At 38.5% G+C, this 21,698-nt stretch overlaps 1 protein-coding gene across 11 annotated transcripts in view; it reads left to right on the top strand.

Annotated features, from left to right (window-relative positions):
• Positions 1 to 21,698, top strand: part of nlgn1 (neuroligin 1) — a 421,649-nt gene that overhangs the window by 99,705 nt on the left and 300,246 nt on the right. Inside the window, exon 3 of one of the 11 annotated variants that reach the window (XM_084722370.1) lies at positions 9,740 to 9,769. The exons of 9 other annotated variants lie outside the window; for them this stretch is intronic. In XM_084722370.1, coding sequence (XP_084578496.1) covers positions 9,740 to 9,769 — 30 coding nt within the window. Of the gene's footprint in view, positions 1 to 1,039; positions 1,074 to 9,739; positions 9,770 to 21,698 lie in introns of all 11 variants that reach the window. One more of the 11 variants, XM_084722374.1, reaches the window with a different exon arrangement.

Here is a 21,698-nt window from a genome sequence, read left to right as displayed (position 1 = left end):
TTGATTAATAGATTATCAGAATGGCTGGCAATTAATTACCAATCATTGATTACTAGATTAAGCATGGCAGCTTTAATGACAAGTTAAGATAAACTTTATTGATCCCACACTGGAGAAATTCACGTTACAGCAGCTCAAACAGTGCAGATAGAAAAGGTAGTGAGTGACAGTAGAATACTTATAAAATAAAGATAAAATATATACCAAAGAATTAAAAAATATAAAATATAAAGCACTAAATTTGACAAAACTATCCATTCAAGACTATACACATCTTTTACTTACACAGATATGTGGAGATGTTTGGATATATGAACGTAAGTATGGGGTTTATATGGATAGCTGTGCAGGATAATTGCACACAAGTTGTAATACACACATGGTATGTAGCATTAAAATAAAAAAAAAAATAATGTAAACAGTGTTGCCTTACAAACACAGATTGTACAATAAATATAAAACAGAAAAAGATCTATAAACGTACATGCAGTAATGCAGACTACAGCCTAGAGTACAATCAACACCTCTGTAAAACTGGACGTTATAATCTGTTTAAAATACCGCACTGTTCTATTAGACTGCATTAGTTTTAGCTAAGTGGACTTTAAGTGTAAGTAACATGTCATGCCACAAAATGCACATAAAATTAAGTTCTCCATCGTCCATTAAGGACTGAAATATAAGAGGTAAAAATGCAGAAATCATTACACACCTAATTTGTATGTTATATATATATAGGGTTTCATGAGGGATAATATAATGGATCTGCATAATGAGGAATGTGAGTGCACTCTAATCCTTTAAATGGTTCCTTTTAATGGAGCTTTGATAGTCACAGGAACTGTTAGTAAAAACTCTCGGAACAAGAATGATTCATTGTACGTTTGCACGTGACTGTGTGTATGTTGAGCTTTTTGAGCCTCCTCCACAGACCTGAAGAGGGATGCATCCCATCCCAACTGCCAGTCTCCTGCTGTAACATAAATATCAAAGACGAAATGATGAGCAGTCGCTTGACTAAACAAGCAACACAGGCGAGAACAGTAAATCAACATTCAATCCCCCAAACTGTGGCAGTGAAGATAATAAAAGCAGCCCAACTTAAAACAACACCTCGTTTTTTTTCTCGGTCCTTTATGCTTCTTGTCTTTTTGTCATAACAAAAAAATATCTTCCTCTCTTTGACTTTATCTCCTCCAAAAGCTATCTCCTCTCCATTTCTGTCTGCCTCATTATTCCCCTCCCCTCCCTCCTGTCTCCCAACCCCACTTGTTTTAAAAATAAAGAGAACAAGTGAGAAGGAAAAGGATGTAAAATGTTCCTCCGGGGTGTTTCCTGCTTTGCTTTGGTAATGTCTCCTGCTCCTGCTGTCAGGAAGTAAGTTTAGATTTTAGCCTCAAACAAGGGATGTTAAGGCAAGGTAACCCCCCCCCCCCCCCCCCCCCGCCCCTATAAAGCACTTTTTATTCATTTTTTATTATATAAATGGAATTAATTTATTGCAAAGATATGAAATAACAGCAGTGTGGCTTTCATTGAAATGTTATGACTTTGGTTTATGACGTGGAATGGAGCAGTACAAACACTGTGTTTGTGGATTACACATTTTTACTTGATGTTTTACACTTAATATGTCCCAATTATTGTAATTGTCAGCTGAGTATGTCTGAAATCCCCATTAGCTTTATTTGTATTTACATTCTCTTTTTTTCTTTGCTGTTCCCTTCAACGTTCTCCCGCTGCAGTGTGTTCACTGGGATCATTAAATTTTCATTTTTCCAATCTGATCTAATGGAATTTAATGGTGTGCATGACTGAAAACCTGCATGCTCGCTGAGCCTATCGTTTGAGTTGATAAATTAGCTCTGAAAATGAATTCTTGAGTCTCTCTGTTCGACATTATCGGCTGACTTGAGTCTCGTTGGATTAAGTTGGTGAGTCTGTGGCTCCCAACTGATCATAGTCCTTCATGTTTTTCACTTTGAAATTCCAGTTTTTCAGTGGGATCTATTGGCAGAACATGGCACAGATGGAATATAATATTAATGAGTATGTTTTCAGTAGTGTATAATTACCTGAAAATAAGAATTACCTTACCTTGGAATGAGCTCACGAGTTCTTCCTTGGCCCACTTCTTATTGCGATGACATCACACATTTTTAAATCACTTTTCTCAGCTCAAGGAAACTTTTTCAAATATAAAACCTCCATGGATCAAAAATTCATAATAAAAAAAGTCAATGAACCCTGTTTTCCATTTGAGTTGTCCTGTAAACAGTTATATTATTTTATATTTTGGGGGCTTTTATACATTCCCAAAGGAAAGGAAAAGTTCAAAATAAGATCTTATCTTTGTCTAGCCTGTGTCTCCCAGACATGACTGAGCTCAGTTTGAGACCAGTATGAGACTTTGGTCATTTTCTCATACTTCTTAAATTCGGCTTGTCTCAGCCTTTGTCTTGTCTCAGCCTGAGACTGATTTGAGCCCAACTGAACGGAATTTATCTTAAATAACCAAATCTTGACATAACAGTGAGATCTAAAAGAAAACTTGATTGTCTTAAATGAGATCTTAAATTTGTCTCAGTGCTCATATTAAAGTCTTGTTGCTCCATCCTTTGCAAAGGGCCACGGGCGAGAAAAAACAACTAAATTAATAAGTTTGAACACTAAATACCTTGTCTTTATACTGTACTGTTCTTACAAATGATTGCATTCTGTCTTTAATTACGTTTAACAAAGCTTCTTTGGAATTGGGGTTGTGTGTCCGTGTTCCTCTTCCATGGAAGTGGCCATGTTTCTACATTAGCCCAGGAAAGACACTGGCTCTAGACTGGCTCTAATTCTTGCAGCCACACTAGTTCTCCTACATGCTTGGAAGGGGAGGGTGAGGTGAGCTAGTTACATTCTGTTAGTTCATGCTAAATGTTACTCAATCCTATACATAGATATTTTAAGGGGAAAAACTGGTGATATCTAATATTTTTTGGTTTTTGTCAGTAATTCTCATAAAAAGACAGTAAGAGTTCTCTACCCTTTCTGTGGCTCTGAGCCTCAAGGCCACTGGTTCCTACTATACCTATGTCTAAAAGCATGAACATTTCAGCATCAGGGGCAGGACAATTTCCTAAAACATCTGGGAAATGTAGTTCTCACCAAACGTTAGTCAGAGGGAAAAGGAAAATAGCACATTTGTTGGGTACTATTTTCAGTGGAGGATTAGCACACATTTGGTCCTTTGGTGAGTATATCCGGCAGTAGGATGGTGTATGTGGGATTGACTCAAAATAAATGACAGTGTGGGTGTTCATTGTAATGAAGGAACATTTCACCCAATGCAACTCGTGTTTTTAATAGTTTTTGGACAACAATGGAGCTCCATGGCACAGAGGAGGAGGATGTTTCAGGCTTTGGATAGACACACAATTCCTGTTTGCTCTATATACTGAGTTTAATGGTGGTTTTTAGTCTTTTCATCCTTTGCTGACAATAAGAAAAATGTACAATATCAGCAGACTTACACTGACTTGTAGGGGATCTGCTGTCTCTGCCCTTCTTCCCCACCACCTGATGTTCAGAGCTGTATATTTATAAATATCTCTCTCTTTTGCTTTTAGTGTATGGAGCCATGCATGGATGTCTAATTACTATAATCAATATCTCAGCTGTATATTAGCTTTCAGCACCATGTAGATGGCTGAGTGGTTGTTGGCTGACTGAGTCATGAAGGATTTCTAAGCATTCTAACAGGGCTGCAACTAATTATTATATTCACTGTCGATTAATCTACTGATCATTTTTATCAATTAAATCGATTAATTAATCCTGTTACAATCTTGTCAGTTGAAAAATAGATCCAAACGTGAGGAGCACACGGACGTGCATCATTTCAGTAATGATTACTTTCATGATCAATCAATCTGTTGATCATTTTTTTCCATTAATGAATGGTGCATGAAATGGTGAAATATTGATCAGTGTCCATGATGATGTCCTCACATGTCTAGTTTTGTCCACAACTCAAAGATATTTATTTTACTGTCAGAGAGGAGGAAAGAAATAAGAAAATATTCACATTTAAGAAGATGGAATTTCTTAAAAAATTACTTAAACTGATAAAAATCGATTATTGAAATAGCTGTCAATCAATTTAATAACTGATTAATGATGGTTGCAGTTGGAAAGATATCATCTTTGGTCCCACCCCATCTTGGGAGATGCTCAGCATGATAAACGTGGTAGCTGAAGTACACGCCAGTGTGGCATGGTTTGATTCAGCACAGCCAAAAGTGCTAGTGGAAAAGTCCCATTTCTGCTGCAATCACACTTTTTTTCACCAGCTGACAATACAAGCACCATTATCTCTCTCAGGAGTGAACGTTGCTATTTTAGCATGTTCATGCATAACACTGCATCTGCTGTTGTCCGATATTGTTTTCGTGATTAGAGGAAATAAAAACAATGAGAAGGCATGTTAACTAGAGCTTGAGATCTGTGCCGGAACACGACGGGACCTGACTGTACCCAATGGGTTTGGGCCAGATCGGGCCTTATTTTTCACATATTTCACGGCCTCACATTAGGTTCGGGCTGTACTACTATATTTATTTATTTGTTTATTTTAATTTTTCTCCCCAATTTAGTTGTTACCAATTCCAATACCCTGCATATCTTATCCCTGTCACTGAAAACACCTACTGTTTGGTGCACAAAGGGAAGCTTGTTAAGAAAAAAGTTGGGTTGTAATCGAGTTCGGGCTCAACTTTCAGGCACGATGAAAGTGCTGCTGTAAACTCAGCCTAAATGAATGTATTTCTTATTTATAAAGTCATAACGTGCATAAGTTTTCAATAAAAACTATCAAAGTAATATAGGATGGTGCAAAAATGGATGTTAATTTATGCACAAATGAACTATTTCCAGAATTTATGTATTAATAAGGCTTGTTGTGAGTTGGGTTGCATTTCAAAAAATTGGAAAAATGTTTGGGAAATGCTGATGTACACAGTAAACTGCACAGCTTAATAAGGAACACAGAATTAGAATACCAACTTAATGCAAAAACCCCAAAATACATACAGTATAAGAGTACTGTAACGATGGTTACACTAGCAGCTGCAAACAGCAACAATAATTTGTTAAATTTAGAAAGTGAGGAAGATCTGAAGAAAATAAAAAGTTTAAAGTCATTGTAAGAACTGTACGGGCATGATTAAGTACCCAAATGAATGTACTTGTACTCTGTCTGAAAAAAAGTGGTATCACTGCATCCCTTTTTTTAGGGACCACAATATTTAAACCCCTGGTCTGTCCTGACCCTCCCACCCAACGTTTGACCCCAACCCACTCTGGTTTTCCTCTCCACTGCAGGGCGAATGACCCGGCCATACTTGTGATTTAGAGAGCTAGAAAGAGGCGAGCCCGGGATGGATTGATGAAATATTGATGAAAAGCTAAGTGTGTGATTTGTAGCAGGGCATCAAAGGCATCTGCTTCTCTGGTGCAGTGAGGGGAGAGAACTGGGAAGATGGGAAGGCAGGGATGGAGACAGAAAAGACACATAGATGCACAGGGACAAAATACAGGGCAGGACATAGACCGTGACAAGAGATGGACAAATTCAGTATCACAGACTGTCTGATATTGCAATATGGTAGGAAATCATAACGATACTTCTCACTCTCACAGACCTCTCACTAAATTACTGTATAATATACTGAGACAAAATGATTCTTGACAATCCTGTTGTAAAAAAGCTGATGAGAATTTTTCTTAATACAATTCAATGTGATGGATATACATTTAGAGCTAGATCAGTCTATTATTCAAGTAGTCACAGAAAATGAATGACATGTTTTAAAGCGAATGAATCATTTCACTGTGTATCAACTGAAGTGCTCAGAATATTTACATCTTCCAGCTTCTCAGATATGAAGAGTTGTTTTATTTCATTTCATATCATTGAAAAGGTGCAAGTTCCAAACAGCTTTTGCATTCCAGAAACTGGTAGGGCTCATTTTATGAGTGTGATAAATTCGCTCTTGCTCTTTATTTTTTTTCCCTAGGCTTTCAGTTTGAGTATTATTTAAAGATGTATTAAAAATGTCATCTGCTCAGGTGGTTGTACAGACACACTGGGGAAATCTTAAACTGAACTTTTGTTATACTTACTGCCTCTGCAAGGTTTCTCCCTCCCAATGTCAGAACCGCACTTCTCAACTAAGCACTTCTTAAACCACTTCTGTGGCGTCTCCGCGGTCCATACCGACATGTTCTCACTCCCAGACCGTCAGATATGGCAGCATGGTCAGTGGTCCTGTACGTTTCAAACTCTAATGCAGTAACACTTTATTGTGAACTTGACTGTGGAGCTCTGCATCTGCACAACTGACACTAATGAGTATGTAACATTAGACTTCAAAATAAAGGCACAAATACTACTTGCCTATAGGTTTAGGAAAATACAATTAATTCAGTAGTATGTAAATTAACATACACAGCATAACTTATGTACATCATTAAATTCAATAAGAAGTCAGTATTGACTGTTTGTTTCACGTGGGACATGAATACTGGACTCCTGGGTGAATGTTGTAGTTTTGTGTTACTCATCCATCCACCCCAACTCTTCCATTACCCTAAGTCTTTTGGACTGTCTCACTCTTCATACTATGGTGTTGACCAAACAGCAAAACCTGCTTGAATGACACCTTCAGAAATGATGTTAGAGGGGTAAATACAACATTATAGTTTGATTCACAGGGGCACTGACCAAGCTGCTTTATTTATAGTGTTGCCAGATGTATGATAATTATCACATTTGTACCATAATCAGTCCCTCCAGGACGTTGTGATAGCAACCATTCATGAAACTTCAACCAATACCTGTGAATTTTATACGACATTGCAATTCTATCCAAACTCCACAACAATTCTGCAAATTTGACCATCATCATAACTTCCTCAAAGTTCTGCCAATCAATTTTTGCATCTATATATTTTTTTTATTTTTACATGGCTAATGAAAAGAACACATTTGTCATTGTTATCAACACTTTCTGCCTTTTTATTTTATAAATTTGTGCTGATTGAGCTTGAGCTCCAAAAAGACCTTACTTCTTTGTGAAATACTCCCTCAGTGCACATCTTCATTCACAAGTAAAACATATTTTATTAGAATTTTTATCATTCTGAGCCTTTATGATAACGTTACTTAGAAGACTCAGAACAGAGTGCGGTTTTGTTCTCCCTGGAACAAGTTTAATGAATTACACATTATAGTACTGGAGACACAGCATAATTTTAACAACTGTACAATATATGATCAATAATTCCAAAAAAAATAAGTCTGAAAATTTTGACATTTCCATAAAAACCTTGTTTGGGAGCAACCAATCACATCAGTACCTCCCCGATCAAGCAGCTTGTAGAGCAGTGACACAGTCTGAGGCTTTTATTTTGATGGGTAAGAACAGAAACTGTGATTGTGTGATGAATTGTGACTGAATGTCTTAGATGGAAGAGCCTCCCTATAACATGGTGCACATGTCATACTTTTGCCATTTGGTGTAGCACCCTGGCTCCTTCTCAAGGTTATTCTGAATGTACGGTAATTATTGTTAAAATATCATAATTTTCGTCCAGTACAATGCTATATTTTACATCCGGCAATACTATCTGACACGTTGGGAGCGAGAATGGGCTGTCCTTATATGTGGACTGCACGTGTTAAAGTGATGCTGCCTGTTCAGAATTAATTTATCCCTGCTCACTCATTGGCTACATGAATGTCTGCTACTTACTCTAGAGGCATTTTAGTGAAGTTGGGTGATCACCTCTGGTTTATCTGGCGAAGGTGCTGCCAACCAAAAAGTCACAAGTAAACAGAAAGTGATCTACAGTGCTCAGAATCTATACTTCTTCTCATGTCATTGTAAGTGAAATAATTCTAAATTTTTCAACTGGTTGTCAAAGTAACCATGCTATTTTTAGTCTGGACTTTCGACTGATCCATATCAATATTGTCAAGGAAGTTAACTGATACTGAACACAATAGAGTGGAAGCACTGCTGGGTCTTTCTGTTGGTCACAGTACAGCTGCTCTTTGGATACTTTGTGCTTATTCTTCAGGTGAAGGGCTTATTGCATGGTCTCAGTAAAAACCACTCCAAGTCTCAGTGTGAGGTTTGTACAGAATTAAAAGGCATTTATTTTACATGGCAAAACGAGTTAAAAGGTCCAACACAGGTATTCATCAGGGTTAGACAGGAGTTACTTGCACGCCTATGCTGTATGAGTTGAGTGGGAGTGTAGTTCCCTGTCAAGGTGCAAGCCTATTGGTCAAACACCAAGTGATCAAAGTCATCAACGTGGAAAAAGGTAAATGGGGGACGAAAGGAGAAAAAGGAGAAAAAATAGAAAAGGGAGAGAAAAAATGACGTGCACCAACTCTGAAAGAGTGGTATGGAGTTATCTTCCTCTTCCCCCACAAATGACTTGTCTTCACAGGCCACAGGGAAGTTAAAGCACTATCTCTTTTTCATAACAAAACTTTGTACACTGAGATTAAAACAGTTTGACATATACATTCATTTCATCCATGTCATGAAGCAGCAGCACAAGTGTCTGAAACACAGAGGATAGATGATTTTGATGTAATAGTAGACAAACAGCAGGGTTCAACATTGTTTTTTCTTTTCACTTGCCCGACTGGGCAGATGGGTAAAAAATTAATTTGCGCACAGTCAGTTTTTATTTACTAGTGGTTATCGAATCACAGCAAAGACTAAAGTTAATTGTTATGTTTAATCTTGGGCTGTAATGTCTATAAAATAGTGAAAAACGTCCATCCCAGTTTTTTTTTTTTTTTTTTTTTTTTTTTTTGAAGATATTCAGTTTAATATGATCATAAATGAAGAAAAGCAGGAAATATCTGAGGCTGAAAACAGTACTTTCAACCATTTTTGCAATAGAAATTGCTTTAACAATAAATCTGTTGTCCAAGTAGTTTAATAGTTACATTTTGCCTGAGTGGGCAATTGAATCGCCAGATTTACTTGCTCGACATGGCATTTTGCTTGCCCCAGAAAAGTGGGCAAACCTAACTGTTGAGCCGTGACCAGGATAGTAGGAGGAGGATGTCCCTAACTAAGAGAAACCAAATGACTTGGCTAAAGACTGACTGACCGAACTGAAAGACCAGAATAAGAGCCTACAGTACAGGATGAGCATCCACTGCATGGGTTTTAACTTCTCTCGCTAATCTTAGAAATGCCAAAATATCCATGACAGGATCTGCACATGAAGTGCATTGCTTATTGCTCTCATTGCTCCTCTTTTTCTTCCACCCTTTGCTTTATTTTTTCCACCCTTCCACCCCTTCACTAACTCTTCTTTTATCCAAGGCAAATGCTAATGCAGCCAGACGGCTCTTTGAAATTGAAATGATGTGAAAATAGAATTGCAGTGGCAAATGAGCTGTGTTTGCTGGTCCCATCGGGGCCAAACGAGCCCTTTGAACGCGCCTCTCCCCCAGTGAGGAGGCCCTGTTCTGGGCCGCAGTCTCTCTGGCTCTCCCCTCCCTTTTCACGTCAGCTGTAGAGCTCCCAGTGGAGCAGAGATCAAGCTGAAAGTGATTGGGATGGAGTTAGTTTCACACATACACACACACACACACAGATATATATACATAGCCGCATTTGCACATACAAACATCCTCACTAAAAAACTCAAAGGCAAGCAGAGGTTTTTCACACACAAACACACATATGTATGCTTCAGGTTCACAAATGCTTAGTACAAGCTGCACACACACACACATATGCACACTCATGTTCATTCCCTCACACAAACACACAGTTTGAGATATCTGCATGTGAATGCAGCACTTCCAGCATCGGAAGTGTTCTCATTTGCTGTTGTCTGTTTGTGGTCCCAGTAGCAGCGGCCAATTACGTTTATGCAGGTTTTGGTTGCATGCAGGTAAACAGTCTGTGTGAAGAACAAAAGATGTGGAATACACTGACCGAAATACAATCCCAAAACCCATCAGCTATAGTCTGATGATTATTTAACTTCTTATTAGCCTTTTTAAAAAATGTACCTGCATTCATATGCCAGTATCTGTTCACAGAGATTAGCATCAAACTCAATTCTCGCATCTCAAGTTGCTAATTGGACTGTAAACAATGACAGGTGCATGTTATCTTGATATCCAAACTACACTGGAAGCCTCAAAACGAATGGTGCATCCCATTTGAACTGGCAACTTTGAAATCCCAACTAGAACGGCCCTTGAAGTCGGATTTCTGACACGGAAAGTTGTCAAAATCCAATATGGCTGCTGTGCATCTACAGTAGTAAATATGTTTATTAGCACTTGTTTCTAATTAAATCAGCTGTGCACACAGTACTGTTTTTGGACATGCTCCTGCAATGTTTGTCTGCACAAAATGCTGCAAGTTATCGAGCTCAAAAAAGTTTTTCCCGACATGTTGCACTGGAATGTGGTTAATGTGGGTGTGACATTATTCCCAGCTCCAACTTTTGACCTCAGAGGTAAATGGAATGCACCAATAGAGTCTGTATACCCTAGGAAACTCTACAGGCTTAACAACGATGACCAATGGATTCTAAGACTGGAGATATAAAATACAGTCTGTACAGAGGCGTACAATGATATATTGCTGTCTTCTAGCACACTGGACTTGAGATGAAGGTTAAAATGCTGACTTAAACTTTAATTTGAGGCTAATTAGATGCACCTACAGTATCAGATGAACAGTGTAGTAATTGTAGCCCATTTGTCTTGTTGTAGAAGAGGGTATTCAAATCTCAAGTGCTCAAATCTGAATGTTAATGTTTCATTCCTGACATTGGAAGAGGGTTTGTTACCAGTGTTAGGACACTCCTCAATTAGTGCCCAAAATGCTGATATTGTATCAGGGGGTCTATGCATAGATCTGACTCCATGTAATTCATAAACTCCAAAAAACTGGTCCCTGCTATTTGTTCATGTTTTACAAAGGCTTTAATCTGAACCATCAGTCATATCCACACATCCATACAGAGTTAGTAGTAAACAGCTGGTAAAAAATGTTATTTAAATGCACTGGTATTTGTATCAAAATCTGTATTAGGAATGAAAACATCCCTAGCTTGAAGCAGTTTGACAAAAAATAAAAATCTTCTGAAGCTTTCAAAAGCAGCTCACACTTTTCATCAGAAGGCAAAGCCTGTCTCTGATATAAACCTGTCTAAAATAAAAGCCCAGTGGTGGCTGGCAGGAGTTAGGGCTGAAGTGAAGGCAACGGTGTCCAGGGCTGATGGTTTGGCAGACAGTAATCCAGTAAAGAAAGCTGGCTGGCTGGCGGGCTTGGCAAACTGGTGAGGCGCGTTGACAGACTGAAGACAGGGAGGCAGGTTTAGGGTTTACAGACAGGCAGGCAGACAAACTGGCAAACAGATAAACAAACTGGCAAACTAGACTAAACTGAGCTGGAAGTGTAACACATGGACAAACCATGGATGGCACAATGATCTGACAAAGAGGTGTGAGTTCTTGTAGGGGAGATGCGATGAGTTGAGGGCAGACAGGTACGCTAATTGCAGATGATCAGGTGTGCAGGAAGAGCAGCGCCAGGAGACTGAGAGGAGACCACACCCACACACACAAACACAGACAGAGACAGTCAGACAGGTCATCTCATGTCTCTTAAAACAAATTTCCTTGTATCCTTCCTCCTCACTTGGTTTTGCAAGGAAATGACACAAATGAGGGATGCCTGGATACTGTTAAGAGACTTGGGATGTACCCAGTGACCCAATCGAACTGTCCCCCCTAAACCCTTCAGACAGCTCTGAACTCAAAAGTTTCCAACTTCTTATTTAACAGAAAGCCCCACAAAGTCAGAGTTCCTACTTGTGAACTCTGGGCAAATCCATCAAGCCGACTTCATAAAAGCCTAAAATAATCCACTCTATCATACTGTAAAATATGTTCTACATGTATATGTCAACGGTTGTATTAAGTACTGTAAACCTGCAGTACTGCAGTTACCTCCTGCATAGTTTTTCTTCCTTTGTGTAGTTTATTCAAGAAGGATGCACTGCTGAGGGTTCAACTGAGGGTACACTTAGCAAAGAAACTCATCAATTTTTCACAGTCATTTGTGTATGGTGTTCTGCACCTGGAGCATTTTGAGGTCAGGAGTTGGACATTTCAACTGGGAAATTCCAACCTCCAACATTGTCTCTAATGCAGAAAAAAGCTTGGAACTCTCACAGACTTGGCTGCTTGGTGCTTGAGTGTGAGAGGCTACAAGGGCCTGAAAAGAGCCAGCACATTGTAACATATCAAGGCACAAGACACAAATACATATGAAGAACATAAAATGAAAATATTACAAGACAGTTACATGCAAATATAAACATATTTTGTCAGAAGTTTCAGGAAAAGCTTTTTACTCTTGCTGTGGTTTGATAAACCAAGTAATTTGAGTCAAGAAATCAGTTCAAGGAGAAAAGATGAGCTCTAGGGTAGTGATTTTGCTTGTGGATAAAAAACTTTGCTTTTAGAAGGATTTAAATGAAGTGCCTTCATCTACAAACTGTTTCTTTACATGCTTCTGGAGTTTCCCTGGTACCTCTGTGTTTAACGTCACAATGCTATGAACTGTGGGTAATTCCCCCAGGCGAAGTCTGCAGAAATGTGGACTTACAGAAAGTGCTCAAAAACTCTGTGAGAGAGCTCTCATGCACTTGACGATTTGACAGCCAGACAGCGCTAAGCACTCACAGATTTACCGAGGAAAGCACCTCAAAGTCTGTGAGAGTGAACACTGGGACAGGGCCAGACAGACTGGGGAGCACTGGGAGACACAGGTGAAAGAGACACCAGGGCACAGATGCAACTGTATCTGACAATTTACAGTAGTGCTGCAGTTTTAGAGAACCAGCATTTATTAAGGAAGCTGTAGACAGCAGGCAGCATGGTGTCTTCTCTTTGACAGGCCTGCACTGCAGCTAGCTTTGCTTTTTACTTTGTCTTGAATTTAAGTGGACTCAGATTAATGAACATGCCATAAGGAGAACAACAGTCAGTAATTTTAAAAAAAAGAAGACATTTTTATATTCACATGACAAAACAACAGAGCGGCCATAGGAATCAGGTGTCTTATTTGTCAGTAGCAGTGAAGGAGTTTGTCCACAGAGTCCGCATGAGAGGAGGTCGGGGTGGAAAGAAGTCACTGTTGTTTCTTGTCTCCTTTTTTTGGATTTGGATTTTTATTGTAACCGTGAGGACCAAGTTCACTTGTCTTTTTTAACCCAAGGCACAGATTCCCTAAACAAAGATTCACTGTTCATGTGCCTTAGCCAAACCAAACCTTGAGCATCTGTGCAAAATCAGAAAACAGATTTTGGAACAGTTTTGGAAGACCCTGACAAATGATGTCCTGTCGACATTAGACGGGTGTCTAAAGGCTCATTTACGCTCTATGTAAGATATGCATATGGAAATGGATGAAGCCTTCTGACCATAATGTATGTTCATTTCGTCCGTACTTCTGTACATTCTCTGAAAGCTTACAGGTTCATTATTACAGCCTCTTCCAGCGTTGCCATGTTTGCTGTTGTCTGAAACTTTTGACTCTTCTTCTTCAGGCAAATTTTGACTGTTCTTCAGGGTTGACTCTGTGCATCACCCTCTAGTGGAAGAATTGCTTAACATCCATGCCAATGTAAAGGACGCAAGGAAGTATGTGGGCAGTGATGGTTGTATCATTTAAAAAAATTAACCTTTCCAGAAGGCAAAGACAAATGTCATAGTTGTTTTATTGAAGGATTTGTTGAGAATGTTCCTTTAATTGATCATTAAAAAACTTTTTGAATGTTTTGTTTTAATGTTAGGGATCACAGATCTGCTAACCTGGGAACAAGACAAATCTGTGAGCTCATGTGCGACTTGATTGGCAGATGCAGCTGGCCTCTTCCCACTCCTCCAACCAAGATGGCTGCCCTGATGTGGAACTGTTTCTGATTAACGCCCTGCCGCAACAATATTAAACAAAGTTCTAGTTCTATTCAGCTGTGTCCAGAAGCATTTTGGTTTGGTCCACTGGAAACTGAAAATGACCTGAGAGGTTGCAGACTAATTACTATCTATGAATTGGTTTGGCAGTGGACTATGGGTCTCACAATGACCACCCTGTATGGATGTGATTGGCCTCAAATACCGTAAAGCTAGAAGTCAGCACTTATCACATTACTGATCCAATGTACTGGGGTCCAGAGAAAAAACAATGGGCAGCTTTGTAAATGAAAATTGGATACATACACATACAGACACCTGTGTCAAACAGTTTCTGGAAACTTGCCAGTGTTGGAAACAAAACACAGAAAAACTTTTTGACAAGGAACCAGATCAACAGTAAGACAAACGCACATCCATCAAAGACAGACACCCGAGAGAAAAGGAGCAGAGAAGCGGACAGACTGAAAGAGACGAGAGAAAGTGAAGACACGGGTCGACCGAGACGTGAAAAGAGAGGGGGGGAGTGTTTAAATGTCAGTGTTTTAGATGACAGCAATCCCAGCACTAATCCCCTGAATCTACTTTCTGTGCTCTGACACACCAAAAAAAAAAAAAACACACTGCAGTGGAGCGGAGAGAAGCATTCCACTTTGAACACACAAAAGGAATGCATGAGAGCTTCTCTCAGAGTCTAAGTAATGATTAATGAATGATACAGCGCTATATAAGAGTATGAGAAGAGTAAATACTAGCAGTCTCAAGTTAAGCATCTCAACACCTGCTCACACAGAAAAGGAAACATTCTGAATGAATAAATGATGAGCATTAATGGGTAATGTACTGTAATTGCATGTGTGAGTGTTGGCACCTCACCGTGCTGTTTGATTGAAGGCTGATCACATGTTTACTTGCACAGTGTGTTATCCACTTCTTCTTCTCCACTCTGTGAACAAGCCGCAGTTGAGGCCTCACTTTTCTCTATAATATTTATTTTACCCTTCACTCAACCCATTTTTTCCCTCCCTTCTCTTCAGCTTTCCTCAGATTCAGTTTAATTTTATCCACAGTTTCACACATTTTATAGTTTTACATGGTTGTATTCAGACAAACTGTATTGTTAAATAGACAAGCTCTTTTAAATTGTGACACCAAGCAACAATAGAGAGACTTTCCTGACTCAAAAAATAACAGACTGTGTGATATGGTGCATATGGCATAGTTTTTCCATTCAGTATAGTATCTGGGTCCATTCCCATGTTGTTTCTGTAATAATAATTTTGTTAAAGTGTGATAATTTAAAGGTACAGTATGCTGTTACTGGATTTTCCCTCTGCCAACACTGAACTGTGCCCACTGTAGATATAGAGGGCTCATTCTAAGATGATGAAAACACAGTGATTCTTATTTTCAGGTGATTATACACTAATGAAAACACACTTATGAATATTTTTACTGCATTTGTGCTATATTCTGCCAATAAATCCCCCTAAATCTTGCATGCTGGACTGTGCTCCCTGAAGTTAATAGGAAGAAATTGGTCTTTGGTGTCTGCACTGCACGCAGTTTAAAAAGTGTTGTATTTTTTGTATGCAGAATAAAGAGGCTGCATTCCAAATTTGATTTATTTTAGTTGCTCTTAAATATAAAGTGAGCAAAACATCAAATACACACACTCTATTTACATACACTAGAATAAAGAAGGTCCAGCTTCAGTCTTGACTGATAATAGGAACAGACAAATGAAGGGGTTACCTGTCAGTCCAGCAGGCTTCATAACCACAGCTCTTGTTTTTCTTGTCAGTTTCAACACAAAACTGACTGTAACAAAAAAATACAATGTATAGAGCTGCAATGATTAATCAATTATTAATCATCTATTAATGTAATTGACAACTATTTTGATGGTTGATTAATCACTTTGAGTCACGACTTGTGGACATAACAAGACATTTGAGGACGTCATCTGGAGCTTTTAGAAACACTGATCAACATTTTTCACCATATTTCTGACATTTTATAGACCAAACAACTAATCAATTAATCAAGAAAATGATCAACAGATTACTTGGTCATTAAAATAATCGTTTGTTGCAGTAGTTGCAGTTGTAGTAATGTGTATATTTTTTTTTATTTGACAGTGTGAACATACCCAGAGTTCAACCACAGCTGTGAAAGATCAGAAGACTCACATGTAAAGGTTTTGGATAAACGATGCTGAGAAGGGCAGAGGATGTTCATATGAATTTTTTTCAATCATGGAAGTTGAACATGAACATGACAGAGTTCAGGGCAGACTGGATTTACAAGAAGGAATGATGAGGATGATGATGAGTGAGTGATGAGAGAATTTATACTTATACTTACACTTCCTGTTTTGGCTGTGCAGTGCATTCAAATTGACATTTACAGCAAAACAAAGTGCACTGTGATCGCCATCTTGTCCATGTAGCAGAAGAGGCAGGGCTACCAAACTTGTGAACATGGCAGCCGAGGAAGCAGTCTTGGTGGCTACAATGGCTGCAGATTATACAGATTTAAATCATGCACATATTTTTATCAATAAGTACGACTATACTGTTGTACAATACATTTATTTGGTTGCAGGTGGCAGTAAAGCTTCACCCAGCTTCAGTTCACCCACGAAGAAGAAGAAGCAGTTAGCATTTCCATAAGGATGCAACGGCCATCCTCGATTTGAGACAGCAATACACTGACAAAATTCACACTCTATGCAAGTGGAATACATAGTGTGCAAAATGTATACATGACAGTGTACTAATGAAAGTATCTGAATTGAGACACAGCATGTGTCTTCATGGCTCAGAGTACAGTTCTGTGTATAAATACAGTATGTGAGCGTGTGGATGTATCTATATGGGAGTAGATGTCACTTGCCTGTGTGGGTGTGGGGTGTGTGTGTGTGTGTGTGTGTGTGTGTGTGCTCCTGAGCTCCCCCAGTCCACATGCTGGTGCCTGCCTGTCAAGTCAAGGAAACTTCAAGAGATTTCTGTCTTTAAAAAAGAAAAAAGAGCTTCAACTTCACAGTCGGTGGCTGCATATGAAACGGCAGCATTGCCTGACTTAGCCTCGCTTCAGTCTCTGTACTGCCGCTACTGCCGCTGCCTCCGGCATCACTTCCTGGCCTGCCGCCCGGTATGGAAATACCCCTCAGCCTTAATGGACATTTCATTTAATAATCAGTGATTGATCCCTGCTGGTAATGATGTATAAGCAGGAGGATCCAGGGATGAAGAATATTCTCAGTCAATAACTGGAGAAAGTAGAGCTCTGCAGAAGGACAGGCCACTGTGTTGCCAATAGCAGCACGTCTCCTTAACTCTCCAGTTGTCAATATGGCGTCTCTTTATTTGCCAGTGGCAATTAGCGCCATGGAGTCACGTTGTTGAGTTAGAGTCACATCAAGCTCACAGAGCTAATTAGACACACTTGACCTTTTCTACATGAGGCTACTTTTAGAGATGCGACTTCACTTGAGGATGAGGCGAGGACAATTAGACCAGGCGATCTGAGACGCTTTTATTTTACAGACCCCAGGTGAAACACGCATTTCACCTCATATGGAAACACAATCAAGTGAAGTGAATTAACACTAGGACAACCAAGGTGCTCATTTTGACCGTTTTGTTGATTTAAAAAATACAACTTTGCTGGAACCTGACTTTTCCTAAAAGTGTCTTTATTTACATTTAAAATGTTTTTTGTTATTTATTTATTTTTTTTATTATTATTACACAAAAGGCAAAGAAAATGTGATCATGTGTAACATACTGACCACAGAAATTGCCACTATTTTTACTTTTTGAACAGTTGCAGATGTATCTTAGTTGCTTAGCAACTATCATAGTCTCTGTTAATAAAACTTAACAAGTGGTGTCGATTTCCAACATTAAAATACAAATTATTAATTAATTTGACTCAATTAGAAAATAAAGTAGGGGAGACCAGGGATGGTTGTAACACTTTTTGTCTCAACACCTATAACTCACTGAATTTTTGTGTTAAAGCTGTTAAATATTGAAACAAAGTACTCTTACGTTTTATTTTTATACTTGTTCCCAGCCTTTTCCCATAGACTATGATTATTTTTTGTGATGGTTATAGGTGCAAATTTGACAACCAACTATTTAGTCCACTGAATAATAATTGCATGCTGACTGGCTTCAATCGACCATCACTACGCTCTTACTTTGCTGTTTTCGTTTTCTTTTGGCTTCACTGGAAAAAAAGGATAGTTGAAAAAACTCATGATTCTTTTTTTGTTTTGTTTTGAAATACACTCAAAAAAGTTTTGCTGACCTATAATCTTTTATTGCTTTCATAATTTACTTTACTTTTAGAATAATTAACTTTTTTTACTACTACTACTAATTTCAGAAACCCAGAGAATTCTGAATTTCAAAAAATTTTCACCTGATTTATTATTTGGCCGCTTGGAAATTAAATGGTTGCAAGTGCAAATAAAATACTCAGTTACTGACAATTATTACATTTTCACTTCAGTGAACAACTTTTGAAATGCAAAATGTTTTGTTTCCAAAACTCAAAGAGAACAAAAGTGAACTCTGTCAACAAGATTCTAGGTTGTTTTTAAAGGTTATATCAGAATGTAAATGTTTGACTTCGATAAAAAAATCTTAAATTTAGGGAAGGCTGTTGCCCTAAAATATTTCTAATATTTTTATTGAATAATTTATAAGACTTTTCTCAAGTTTTTGTTTTACAGTGTTCCCGATGAAACCCTCACCTGTGCTTCATTATATAAAGTGAAATCACTGATTGTAAGGCAGGTGCTGTGAAATATATTGAGATTTATAGATCATAGGTGATTAAGTTACAGATTTTCTTCTTAGAACCTAAGGTTATTTAAGCTCAGTATATTTCATGAATCAAAATTAAGCACACTGTCGGAAAAAAATCTTCAGAGTATCACCCAGGTGCAGCGTTATGGGTGGGCCTAACAGGCCTGGGCCCACCCACTTGTACAATTGGCCTACCTTAAATGACCTGGAGAACAAATATTTTCTTACTTTTAATTTTTAATGATTAAGATCAGCATTTTAATACACCCTTAAGACAAAAAAAAAACATTTGAAAAAAGACAGTTTTTATTTGGCTATTATCACATGTGAGGTCTGGACCAATCACAACAGGCCATTATTCGTCACCCCAGACATGTTACGCTTGTGCATGCATGTCACACTATGGTAGCTGTTCAGCAGAAAATGATGACAGGTGTATCAGAATATCATTGTCTTATTTTATAGCCGCAAATGCATTCCTCATCGAAACTAGAACTTGTAAAAAATGTAGACAATACAGGAGGTAGATCTGAATATTCCTGCCTGACTTGATTGTCTTCAGATGACCTTCACAGCAGAGACAGTTCAGTTTATGAATGAACAGCACAGAGCACATCTCTCTCTCCTGTTAAAACTCACTGTAGCTCACCCAGAATTTCTTCCTTCAATCAATTTAAAGAGTAATCCAGCCAGACCAAATGAAAATGCATTAAAAGGAATTAAAATGTCAGTTTTCTTAATGAATTGATGTATTGATCTACTTGATCCACAGTGAAAATAAAGATAAGGAGATATCCTGTGCCACTTGAAATAAATACAAACTTCCACAGTGAAATAATAAGTTATCTCGGCACTAAAACTGTTTTTTAAAAAAAACTTTAAAAGTGTCACAATCAACTGGAAGTACTAGTGGCCCTCCACAGCATGATACCAGTCATTTTTGTTAAAGTGAGATTACCAGTTGGAAACAGTGTTAACTTTTTGTAATTAAAAGGCCCACCCAAAGTTACAGTGGTCCACCCAACACTGAAGTCCTGGCACCATGTCTGGTATTACCTATGAATTCAAATTAAAGTAGCATAAAGCACATGAGCCGGTGTGACAGGGACTGTTGTGGTGTGGGTCAGTGTACTGTACAGTGTAGTTGTGTAAATAATTCAGTCTCCTTCCACCATACTGTAGTACCTATCTCTGTGGCTAATGAGCTCCTCACCATCACAGCCTTCATTGATGTTTTTGCCTCCTCTGAAACCCCACACAGCTTCTTCAATCAAACACACACACACACACACACACTCACACTGACAACACACGCACACAAAGACACACACTTATACCTTAAGATGTTTGAGAGTCGACCGTGTTTGTGACATTTAGTGACATTTAATATTCATGAAGGCACCGGTGCTGTTTCTATTTGTGACAGAGTTGTACTGAAAGGGGATCTACACACGTGTTGTTATCGTAGTGTGACACACTAGTACATCTGCTCGACACTGAATGTGATGGTGTGCGTCAGAGCGTGTGTGTGGAGAAAACATGTGAATGTGTGTGTTGGTTCTTATCAGTCAACCATTTCTCCTAAAAACTGCACTATATAATATTCATTATTATGTTATTTGCTTTATCAGATAACATATTGGAACGTAATTCTGCCTTTTTAAACCATTATTCATATTAAACAGGGATACAAGACAATGAATTTTTGCTGATGTCCAAAATTTTCAAACTTATTTTGGTTGATTGCCAATGTGCATATGTGCACAGATTTTTCTCTCCACATAAGTGCAGAGAACACCAAGTCTCTCTGGTAAAATAAGTACAGTGAAATGCATAAAAAACCCTGCTCAAAATAAGAAAAACATCTGCTGACAGGATTGGTGTGGGTTTCTCTTTGTGCTTCACTATTTCATTATATTAATAACCGGGATGACAGTTCTTAGGATGGCAATTAAATTTGCAGTGTTAAAGTAGTGATAGTTCACCCACAAATAAAAATTTAGTTATTATCTAGTCACCCTCATGCTGATTGAAGGTCAGGTTTAGTATTTTAGTCCACAAAACACTGCTGGCGTTTCACAGGAAAACAGTGTTGCAGAATCTCCAATGGAAGTGAATGGTGACCAGTTTTCAAAAAACAAAACAACAGAATAAACACATAAAATGCCCTCATACTCCTCATTTGGTGTAATCCAAGTGTCCTAAAGCCCCGATGTGTTGTTCACTTGTGCGTGCACACTGTCACACAACACACACCCAGTTCAGGTGCATGTGAATGTAGCTCCAAACTAAAGCTCTACAGTGAAGATTCAGACTGAAAACATGGTGTAAATGACGTCTTTCAAGTCAACTTGACATGTTGGGGCTTTAGGAGACTTGGATTACACCAGACGAGCAGTATGAAGGCATTTTATGTTTTTTTAGGTTATTTCTTGGGTCGCTATCCCTTTAAAGGAGTATGATTTTGCTCCTCCCTGACACTAAGCAGTTATTGCAAATATCCACTTTGCTATTCATTTCAAACTCTTCAAAATACCTCCATACTGCAGACTCAGATCATGTGTGCATAATTAAAGCATCATTTTATCGGCATGTCATAATCAGCAGGAATGTTCATTTTGGGTCGATAATTCTGTCTCATTTTAAAGCCTTTATTGGCTTGTGCCAATGGCATGCCAATATTATCGTGCACCTCTAATATTAAACTTCTGCAGAATCCTGGTCTCACTTCCAAATCGTCAAATACAGGGGCGGGGTTTCAGGGGGTGCACTGGCCACTGCTGAAATCTGGTTGGCTGTGAAGGGCTGTTTCACTGTATTAATCACGTGTTAAAAATAGTTAAAAC

The sequence above is a fragment of the Lutjanus erythropterus genome, chromosome 7, assembly GCF_056507025.1.
Source record: "Lutjanus erythropterus isolate fLutEry1 chromosome 7, fLutEry1.hap2, whole genome shotgun sequence".
NCBI classification, from domain to species: domain Eukaryota; kingdom Metazoa; phylum Chordata; class Actinopteri; order Lutjaniformes; family Lutjanidae; genus Lutjanus; species Lutjanus erythropterus.
The sequence above is the reverse complement of the archived record's forward strand: the minus strand, read 5'-3'. Positions and strand labels throughout refer to the sequence as shown.